Source organism: Tigriopus californicus, chromosome 8 (genome assembly GCF_007210705.1).
Source record: "Tigriopus californicus strain San Diego chromosome 8, Tcal_SD_v2.1, whole genome shotgun sequence".
Taxonomy (NCBI): domain Eukaryota; kingdom Metazoa; phylum Arthropoda; class Copepoda; order Harpacticoida; family Harpacticidae; genus Tigriopus; species Tigriopus californicus.
Genome location: NC_081447.1, coordinates 15,578,681 through 15,589,936, shown reverse-complemented (window position 1 = coordinate 15,589,936; position 11,256 = coordinate 15,578,681). Strand labels below are relative to the sequence as shown.

The 11,256-nt window shown below is 41.2% G+C and overlaps 2 protein-coding genes across 4 annotated transcripts in view; one reads left to right on the top strand and one right to left on the bottom strand.

The window, feature by feature from the left end:
* The window catches only part of LOC131884530 (uncharacterized), a 27,539-nt gene extending 17,390 nt beyond the window's left edge, over nucleotides 1-10,149 (top strand). For 2 of the 3 annotated variants that reach the window (XM_059232348.1, XM_059232349.1), the window contains one exon: nucleotides 9,076-10,149. In XM_059232348.1, coding sequence (XP_059088331.1) covers nucleotides 9,076-9,948 — 873 coding nt within the window. In that variant the 3' untranslated portion in view covers nucleotides 9,949-10,149. Of the gene's footprint in view, nucleotides 1-4,823; nucleotides 5,039-9,075 lie in introns of those variants that run through there. The other variant, XM_059232346.1, reaches the window with a different exon arrangement.
* On the bottom strand, nucleotides 9,671-11,256 carry LOC131884532 (uncharacterized). The gene is made up of 2 exons (XM_059232352.1): nucleotides 10,632-11,256; nucleotides 9,671-10,454 (listed from the first exon to the last, which is right to left on the bottom strand). Exons 1-2 carry the CDS (start codon nucleotides 10,778-10,780, stop codon nucleotides 10,313-10,315), a joined length of 291 nt encoding a protein of 96 aa, XP_059088335.1. The 5' UTR covers nucleotides 10,781-11,256; the 3' UTR covers nucleotides 9,671-10,312.

Sequence of the window (11,256 nt, the reverse complement as noted above, 5' to 3'; positions counted from 1 at the left end):
CTTGATTTGGCATATTACTCCCAAGTCGTCGGTGTTTGGCTCGTTTTGGCACTATGCAGATTTTGGAGCATTTGACCCTTCTGCTTGGGGGTAGGGGCTGAACCATGGGGTCTTGAGTCCTCCTCTCTTCCTTTGCACTGAGGTGGACTCTTCGAATGTTTGCAAAATGCCTTGGGCCACCGCGGCTGAATTGCTCACAACCCTGGTGTTGATGGATAGCTGCAGGGCCTCAAGTTGAGTTTGTACATTGACCACGCATCTCCCAATTCGTGTCACGCCCAGATTATGGAATTTTTTGGGCATCTTGGGGGTGACAGAAATCGGGATGTAATCAGAAACGGCTAGCGGATGGACAAAACTGACCGGAGATAGAATATTTTCTGATTTGAAAATGTGGTCTAGTTCAAAAGCGCCCACGGATTAGGTGTCGGAGCGCAAAGTGATTCTCCATTGGCTCAGGATCTGGGCGAGCTCGGAGAAATCACTCAATTCGCAGCAGATGTTGAAGTTCCACCAGTGATTTTCTCCGGATTCTTCACCTTCTGAAGGATGGACATGAGGTCCGAGGCAAGATCATCATAGTCCGTGTTTGGCTGATAGTAAACGCCAATGATGGTGAAGCCTTGGGCGTCCACGGCAATGTGATGAGGAGAGGATGAGAGAAGGGTGTGCTCAATACGTTTGTTAATATAAAGTGCCAGCCCACCGGTAGCCCTACCACGCCCAACGGGCTTCCTGGCATGGACCACGAAGCTCTGTTTGCCAGGAAAGCAACTCTCGTGTTTCTCCTTACTGACCCACATCTCAGATAAGAAGGTGAAGGGCGGTTCTCGGATCTTGTCAAGACCCCATTCAGCTCCAGCCACTCACAGCATGTTCGCCCGTCAAAGACAGTTCAGGAAACAGGACGACACCAGGCTGGCCAGGTTTTTTTCGGCCAGCAATGCTAGGTCGTGCAAAATCAATGCTAAAAAAATGCTAATTAGAATTCGAAAATGCTAGAAAAATGCTACTCTTTTATAAGAAAAGCAAAGTATTTATGGTGCTCATAAAGAACTTCAGTTTCACAATTCAATTATATTTGGCACTCTTTGACAGGATATGTTCAGGCGACATCTTGAAGATTATACTTTTAGAAAAAAAAAGCATTTGAAAAAAGCAAAAATCTAAAGAAAAACCTGGCAGTGAAAATTGATTCAGTTGCGTTTATGATATTCTCCTAATTTTGAACCCTGAGACTTAGAAGGGGACACCAAAAAGTGACAAGTTTTATTTGAGCAAAAATGTATTTTCAGGATTTGAACAAGGTTTTTTCACACAATTAAAATTGATCTTATCGGCAAAAAATGTTCATCTTGGGCGAGATTAGATCAAAAAATTAGATAAGATGTTTTTTGATCGTGCATCATGCTTCAAAGCGGAAGAGCTGCAATAAGTTTCTTTATCCATAGAGCTCAATTATTGTCCATCTCTCCTATTTTGAATTTTTTTGCTATTTGTGAATCTTGTGATTTGGTTTACCTCAAATGTGGGGGGGAATACTTTTCGTGAGAACAATGTCATTAACCAAAACATGTATGGTTTTGTGAATTTTATAGTGAAATTAACCCATACTTACATTTACTTAATGAATGGTACTTCTTCATTAAACACTCACTGACCATTTTAATCAATTGTTTAATTTGTGTTAGCCAACCCAAAATCTTTTGGTGGGCCAAAAATCTGTTTACAAACAAAAATTAGGCTAAATCTCATTTTGAATTGAGAAGCATATAGAATAAATCATTTTGCATCCTTCATGTAAAGTAAACAGTGGAATTAGCTTTTTTGGCTACAGCGTATCAATTTCATTCAACGGGAAAGGGATCCTATGAAAAGAACATTGTTAACACCGCCAAATGTAGTTCACTTTCTTTTTTTCTTTTGCTTTTCTTCCCTTTTGGTCATGTTTTGAAATGATGAAGTGAAATAATGCTAGAAAAATGCTAAAATGCTAGACAAGATCTCACAATGTTTGGACTATGCAAATAATGCTAGTTTGGTGCTAAAAAACAGAACAATGCTAATAAAAAAATTGCAATGCTAGCGGCTTTGAATTAATGCTAATTTCCAAAAATTAGCATCGAAAAATGCTACCTGGTCAGCCTGGACGACACCACTTGATTCCCTCCTCTCCGCTTGTTGATCCGCTGTTGCCGCCAATGCTGGTTCCCTGCGATACCGAGTTGTTCAATCCGACGTAGAAAACAGAGATCACTATGGCCATTGAGGGGGGGAAAAGGGAAGGGATGATTGGGAAGAGGAAGAGGGCTGGAGGGCTAAAAGCTCACGTCTTGAAAAAGACGTGGAAATATGTGGAATATGTGAAGAGGAAGGATTGGAAGGGGAGGTGCACTGCATGGAACACATCACAGAATCATGGGGGGTCACTGTTCGTGGGCTTGGCCCCACTTACTGGTATCACAGGCGGTACTACATCATCAAATCAAATTAAAACCACTAAAAACTAGTATTCAAGTCGGAGAAGTAAAAAAGCACGTCCGCCATTCAAGGCGTCAGCTGACCAAAAGACAGAAAACCAAAAATTTTAAAAACCGTAAATTGAACTAGAACTATCTGCAGTTTTTTCCATTTTGCTTTGCAATTTTTGGCCCTTCGTTGCATTCTTAATTGCGTTTTTGGCCAAAAGTATTGGCATTATTTGGACAGCTCTTGTCCTGAGATATGGATCTTTAAAGAATACTTCACCTCCTCCTTATAGTAGTCATTGAAGGCGAATACAAAGGCGTTTGTTGCTGCGGGAAAGATTGGATGTTACACCGGGAATGGCCTTGGTGATATCACATTTTTTGAGTGGGGTTGTCATTTGTCGAAGGTGGTGGCAATTGCGGCCGAACTCTCCGGTGGTTAAAGCAATCATAAATGAGCGACCAGAAGTGTTCACCGAGTTAACAATAGCGCCAAAGGCAGACCAAGATTTTCCAATGGGTTTTGAACATGCATCATGGCACCAACATGGAGAGGAGATAGAGGGTTGACAGGATTGAGTAACTCCCCAGCAGTTTAAGATGAAGGAGTTGTAAATCTTTTCTTTTTAGCTTTTAGTTGATAAAAAATCGGATCCACCAACAAATTAGAGTAAGTGGCCCTTGAATGTAGGGTGGAATAGGAATTTTGATCAAAAACTTGTCCAAGTCTGACAACGAATACTGGATTGCTCAATGAGGAGCTCGAAAAAGATTTGAGTTGGACTTCATTATTCAAACTAGCACGGATTCTCGAAGGTTTGAAGGTTACTCCCAAAACACATTTTAAGCTTCTACGGTCACTAGAATCGACCATAAAACCTCGGCTGGGAAAAAGCTCATGGATCCTTATGAAAACGTACATTATTGGAAACCTTTCGTACCTTCTTTGGACCTCTAATCAATTTTGAGGTCAAATCAGATTCGTAGAAATGCCGTAATCTTTATTCTAATTATTGCCTCTTATTCTCTAGATATGACTTCTCCAAGGCCAAGGGGTTAGGATCTGAAGCGTTTTAAGAACTAAACATTAGATATCTCAAAGTCAATGCTAGTCTGCAATGTACATCTCTTTATTTCATATTCTCTCGTAACTTAGAGGTTCATCAAATCATCAAGTTTTTTCAAGATATTATGAGGCAAGACTTGTCTAGTAAACGCTTTTTTGCTTGTTTTTAGGATTGAAGCAGACTGCTCGTTAACAATAACCTTATAGGACGGAGTACCAATATGGTTATGGATGCTGGCAAGCCTGTATTTGAACATCTCAATTCGTCAGAGCAGCAAGACTTTAATAATCCTCAATATTGCGCTTCCTTGGAGAGCTGTCTTAAATGTAGAATGTTCCCTGACCTGACAGAGAAGCAATGCCTCGTTTGTGGCCACACTTGGTTAAAACTCATATTTGCTTAAGAAAGTATTACCATAATGAGGGGCAATGTTTGATTTTGGTGAACTAAGACATGCAAGATCAAGTTTGCTGTTTGTGACATGGTCAATGACATTGTTTCAAACTACATTTAAAAATGTGCTTGCCCTTTTAATGGTGTAAATTTTACTTTAGATTTTTGGGTATATGGTTGCAAGATGGAAGACATTAAATTTTGCACTACTGACCCAAAGAAGCCAATCTGTGCGAAAAAATTGATGGCTTTTGACCATTATAAATAACAAACCATTTAATAATTATTGTGTTTTGGAAAGTGTTATGTCATTTTTGAAAGTCCGATAAAAACGTGGCACCAAAATATACCTTGTTCCTTTTGATTCCCTGTTTTTAAAGGATGTTCTAAACGAAAAAAAGGAAAATCTTAACTTTGTGCAAATTATCGCTCGAGGCAACCGTGCTTACAGTCATGGAATTTCAGGTCGTTTAGTTCTGACCAATAAAGGATGAGCAAGCAGGAGAGGATTGATAGATTAGTGAGTCGAGGAGCTAAGCCCGGTCGAAGATTGCTTCTTACATTATACCTACTAAGTACTGGAACCACGCACAACCCACGAAGCCATCACTGCCCAAATCTCTTGAGCACTCCTCCTCACGTCCTACACTTATGTACTCGTGCAGAGGCTAAAAAGGTACTAGAGAAGTTTGTTAAGTTGCGATGATGATTAAAACAATATCAGACCTGCCTGCCTCTCTTTAGGGCTACAACATTCTGGGAATGAAGGAAAATTGTTCAGATTTTGATCCGGCTAATGTCAAGGGGAAGGGAGGGGGATAAGGACTCTTGGCCAAGATGGTGCATGGACGTGCCCTAGAGCCCGTAATTACTTCACCTCTTGAGAAAATGAAGAAAATGAAGAAAGTGGGCCCATATTTTGGCCCCTAACAAGATCCCCTTGTCCAGTATAAAATGTGAAGGATCCCTCAAACTGAGCACCAGTTCATCCCACAATCCCTTCACAGTATGAGATCCGTCGGAAGTGGCTCATGGTTTCAAGTCACTTTCATTCTGGTGCCTTGCTTCTCAGCAATCTTAGCACAAGAATCCTCTAAGAGCATTAAACAGGTAAGGAGGCAAAATGCTTTTGTGCGACAAGACAAATAGATTTGGAACTAGATATTTGGATTCTTTTTTTCGACTTTTGCTTTGGGTTTGCACTGGCTTTACTAACTGCTCTAAGAAATGTAATCCCCCGTAGTATTCACTACTCACAATTCATATTATTTGAAAACCTTGATACAACAAGAAAGGATTTTTTGATAGAGTTTGGCCCTGACAGGGCCTATTCAAACATAAAGCAGACAAATTACTCAATGTATTCCAAAATTAGTCCACTTTACCGGTGGGACGGATGGCGGCTCTAAATGATTTTGCTGTGTGAACCAACTTTGCAAGAGTTCGTAATAAAAGCATTCCATTTCGTCAAAGGCAGAACATTTCAGAAATAGAATGAATCTTTATCAGCAACACAGTAATGTGAACTAAAGTAACAACTACCCTGACACTGAGGATGATAATGATGATGTGTGTACTACATTTATAGAAATCTCATGGATGGGTCACAAGAATGCAATGCATGGTTGAGGTGTGAATGGGTGGTCTCTAAGGCACACTAGAGCTCATGCCATCACGGCAATGCTTGAGTAAGAGTTCTATGGTTGCTTGCTTGGACCGTCACTTCTTCATTTCAAGGCCCTTGAGACTGGGGGCAATAACGGAGCCAATCACCAAATCTATGATGAATGTGCTGTGCACTGTTCTCTGTAATCTCATCCTTGTACGGAACAATGAATTGTTTGGTCAGAGGGTCTGAGGGATAGAGAGTGACACACATATGTACACATGCTATCAAGTGTCTCAAAACTCGTCAGATTCATCTTTAATCCACTTCGAAATGCAAATGAATAATGATATGAATGACATCCACTCTTGAACAACTGCTTTCGTTAACCCTGCCTAACCACTTTCAGCCGTAGTCTCAAGCCACTAATTTTGAGGCTGGCCTGAGCTGGTGGAAAACGTCCAATGATTTGAAGGGCCAGTTCCCCGCAAAGCCTTACTGTCCATGGCTTTAGTAATCCTTGGTCTTCAACTGAGTCAACTCGCTTGAAAGGAAATAAATTTGATGGCTGTGGTGGTTTTCCCCCGCTACCGTCATTGTCCGGAGGTGACGTAGTCACTGGACAGAGACGGTAGTGTGGGGGAAACATAACTTTTATCCAGACGAACTGAATGCATTTTCCTTCACACAAGTAGGACTTTAGTTAGCGCGGAAAGCGTTCGCCAATTTTGACCTCAATCGAACGTTTGCGTCAAAAGCAAAGAGGTCCTGAAACTTAGTACGACATGGGCAGAAAATGACTTGCTTAGCACCACGTTGGTAAGACCTTACCAACGTGGTGCTAGCTCATTCAATTTGCGCCCTCCCTGGTCCGAGTTTTAAATGCTCATAACTTTTGACACAGACGATTGATTGAGATCAAAACTGACCATTACTTTCTAAGGCTATAATTGAGTCAACTCATGTAAAGTGAAATACATTTTATTTATTGGCATTGAAATTACACATTTTCGCCCACCCCCGTCGCTGTCCAATGGTTAAGTCGTCCTTGGCTTGGCCAAAATCTGCAAATAAGAAATGGCCTTTATTGACACCAAAATCTTTAAAAAAATCACTTGAGTTTGCAAAAGAGGATGCAGTTCACTTACCAAAATGCAGACCAGGGGCTTGTTTTGCATTTCACATCAGACAATATAAATATGGTACGATTTTCTAATCAAAGACCGCTTTTTAGCTGAATTGTTTATTGGTTTGTACACAGACTGTCCAAATTTTATATTGCATCTGAAAAAGTAGCGTTAAGTCAGCGTCAGCGAATAAGATGTCAAAATGGAACTATCAGGGACCAAAATTGTGTTTGTGTTCAAGGTTCTGTCACATAAAAGAGGTAAATAAATCACTTTGCATTCAAGTTTCTTGAAATGATAGGCCAATTCGTTTCTAAACCTTTCTTGTCGTCCCTTGCTTTCTTTCACAAAAACGAACCCAATGTGTGCAAATATTCATATGAAATGGTATAAGCACCCATTTTGGGAAACCTGGCTACGCTGAGAATGACTATTATTGGTGGTTCTGCCCTCTTCATTCGGAAATATATCTTCCAATAGCTCTTGATCTTCTTTTTCAAGCCCAATTCTAACCCCTAGTCGAAATCTGATTTGCACAAAGTTCACTACCTTTTTCCAAATTCTAGAAACCTGCCGATTTGGCAACTCAGACCTTCAGAATAAAAAATCAGAATAAAAGATATATGTTGGGTCAATTTTGAAAACTACGACAGCTTCATGTTCATCGAGATATTCTTGCAAATCGAAAATCATTCAAAGTTTCCTTTCCTCCCCATAAAAAAGCTCAACACACCCGGGAATGATTCGACATACTTCAAAAAGAGTTTAGAGAGGCATGGTAAAAAAGAAACTGCTATCAAGTATGATTTGTAGGGGTCTTCAAAATATACTTTTTACCCTTCGAAATGGCCAGATCAATGTGCTCGAAAAGCCAAAAAAGGTATAGAACAGGTCAAATTGTGAATTTATGCTGCCCAAAAAATACTTAAACCCATAACATAAGCTCAAAACCTTTAAAACACTAAAAAATGGAGTGAATGCAAAATTAGTACCGGAGTAACGAGACTATTTTGAAAGCAACAAATGTCAGGTAAACAGAACGATGTACAATTCATTCACACAAGCAAAGCCAAATTTTATTGGATTGCGATTTTTTTTTTGCGTTTGTGAACTTAAGTTATGCTTATCCCCTAAATCATAACCATTGGATTATAAATTCACAGTCAAGCGAAATTCTCAACTCGGATTGGGTGAAGCAAAGGGAAAAGCGGTCAAGCGGTCTGCTATTAGCAGCCTAACTTTGGCACAACTCACCTTTTTTCTGAAACTGAACGTTTTTATTGGTAGGTGCAAGTGTCCGTCCGGAGCCTTACCGACAGCAAGAAGTGAGTCATCACTAGGCCCGGCAAACCAAAACTTGCAAGTAGCAATGGTCTTTCATGCTAATAAATTTTCGTAAAAAAAATCGTCTGAACTTGAACAAATATTTGTAAATGAACTTGACCAAACACAGGCAAACGACGCGTTCGGAAGGGCTGAAAGGTCCATTTTGGCTTTCCATAATAACAATATGTAAATGAAAGGGAAAGTTTTGTCATCATAACTTCCGGTACTGCGTTCTGAACCCATTATACCTGGCGAGAATATTCTTGCCTTGTCTCACACAACCTCTTAGACTGATCGGCTCGACAAATTTTGCACATCTTTTATTTTGCCTCATGAAAAAAAAAATCATGGGTTAAGCCAACCCAAGGTTGACGTCACTTTTGGACACTGGTTGTAAAAGGGGGGAATGCAACTTTTCAACGATTAATCGAATAACTTTTCCCTCAGTTGATTGACTCTTTTGAACTGGGAACAGGGTGCGCGGTTTGAGCTCAATCGAACGTTTATTAAAAGTCATGGACATTTGAAATTGCACCAAAGCACCAAATGAATGAGGTAGCACCACTTTGGTAAGATCCTACAAATGTGGTGCTAATTCACTCTATTTTTGTCCTCCTTTTAGCTAAGTTTGAATAGTTTATGACTTATGAAGCAGGCATTTGGTTAAACTCAAAACTGACCTTTATTTGGTAAACGAAGCTCAATTCAAGCGAAGGAAAAATCAAAATTCCCTTTTTTTTGGTCGTCTCTTATGATGTTATTAAAGTAATTTCACCTCTACTAAATGATTCGAGTAAGTTTCAAGAAATTTTCGGCGCAAGGTATTTCTTGATTCCAATTTTGGGCTACTGCTCAGGATCTTCCGTTCTAGCTTTCTCTTCTTGCCAAGTAATCTCCGATGGCACGACGAGCTGTCACGACAAAGATCATTTTGAAAAGCGTTTTATCGATTCAAGACGATGACATCCTCGAATGAATCAATTTACCTCTCTTTTTATCTAGTTTGAAGGGTCTCAACATAATTTCTTGCTTGAAGTTTTCGGGAGGCAAACCAACTAGATTTCCAAACGTCTTCCTTTTCTTCTCAGGTCCCCGAACAAAGCCATTTGTTGGTTCGAACCGCAAGAAGTTTATCCGACGCTGATAAAAGCTGGATCCGCAATGACGTGGAACAAGTTGTTGAAGGTGTTTTGACTCATCTGGAGCATGAATCAAGCAAGAAATCGCCAGCCGATGGCGGAGATTGCGACAAGCCAGGCAACTTTGACTCCCTCAATCGTAATAGGAAACGTAGCGGGCCTGCCAATGGATCACTGACCCGCAATGGCCGCACGAACTTTGACTTTCTGAACCGTAACGGAAAGCGCTCCCAATTTGATTTCTTGAACAGAAACGGAAAGAGATCGGACTTTGATTTTTTGAACCGTAATGGGAAAAGGTCAGACTTTGATTTTTTGAACCGAAATGGGAAAAGGTCGGACTTTGATTTTTTGAACCGAAATGGGAAAAGGTCGGACTTTGACTTCTTAAATCGCAACGGAAAAAGGCCAGACTTTGATTTTTTGAATCGCAACGGAAAAAGGTCAGACTTTGATTTTTTGAATCGCAACGGAAAGAGGTCGGACTTTGATTTCCTCAACCGCAATGGTAGATCTTTGGGTGGAAATTCGTTTGACCTGCTGGCTCGAAACGGAAAAAGGTCGGACTTCGATTTTTTGAATCGCAATGGTCGATCCTCGTGGGCGTCTGACTTAAAGCGATCCGATTTCGACTTCCTCAATCGCAATGGCAAACGAGACTCCAACTTCGACTTGTTGACCCGCAACGGAAAACGGTCGTCGTCCATGCCGATCATGGGCGAGGTTCTGAGCGATCAGGATGGTTTGGACTTTCAAGAAGCGGGGCTGTCCCTAATGGACCCATCCAGGATCGATGCCATTATCAATAATGCCAATGCATAAGCCATTCGTTAGAACAGATGTAATCCGCTCGATTTGTCAAGAGTCATCAATCATCATACAAAGTTTGAAGCCCTAACGAAACCGTTACCTTATGTTTATGCCATCACATTAAGGCCCCGCTCTGCCCCAAGACACTAGTTTGAAATATGTTATGACATGTACTTGCTTGCTCGTCATTAAACGGCTGCGTGATGTTCTCCATTGCTGACTAAGTGGTTTCATTCCAACCAAATCGATTCGAGTAAAGATTGGAAAATGATTAGTGTGAGTGTTATTGAATCGGATGTATGTATTTGGGGATTGTGATGCTCATATGCCACCTCATTGGGGCATGGGGTGTGGGGCATACATGCACCGTACTTCATTATTTTGCCTTCTTCTTTGGATTTTCCATGGCTTGCTGGTCTCCCACATATTTCACCAGGAATTGATAGCTCTCATGAAGAACACGCTGATATTGCCTCTTCGATCCCATTTTCGTGATGAATGGCAAGGCACATTCCTGCCTAGAAAAAAGAGAAACGGTTCCAATCGTGAACTAGGCGTAATCGCACCCATTATCACGGCGTCTCACACACTCGGTGCACTCGCTTATCGCCTTCGCAATTTCGTGTCTGAATAGCGTGGTGCTATTGGGTGGATCTAACTACCACATATCGGTACATGTGGAATTGCTTACTTACATCGTGACGGCTGCGATGAACTGTGACGTGAAGGCTTCGTCAATCTCTTCTCGTTTCAAGGTCTTTAAGTTCTTGCTGCCGATGGCAATGCCCATATAGGCCAATGCCGTGGTCTTGGGATCCGACGTGTTCTTGGCCTTGACCGGCATCGAAGGGGTGAAAACACAAGAGGAACCAAATGGACCCTCTTACTAGGACTCATATCCACGTACTAAATTGGCAATGAGATCCTGGTTTTTCAGACTTTGGCCATGTCGCTCCAGACTTTCTCGCACATAATCAGAATGATTTGATGTCTCCCCGGTGACCGTCACTGATTGTCGAAAACTACTCCCATCACCGGTTTTAGCTCGGTATGACGACAATTAGATCCTGAGCATGCGTGGCCTTCAGTGTGAAGAGGGAGACTGGTCCAAAGATGAGAAGCGTGAGGAACACGAGAAATGGGAGGTGCAGTGGAAGGAAGGCCGGCCATTTCTTGACATGAACCAACAAGGACAACCCACGAGGATTATTATCATACTGCAGTAGTCACTTAGCTTTTGATGGTAGTCCGTCCCGAGAGTTGGTTTTAATACAAGAATGAAAGCTACCCAAACGGTTTTTTAGTGACTACAAACAATTC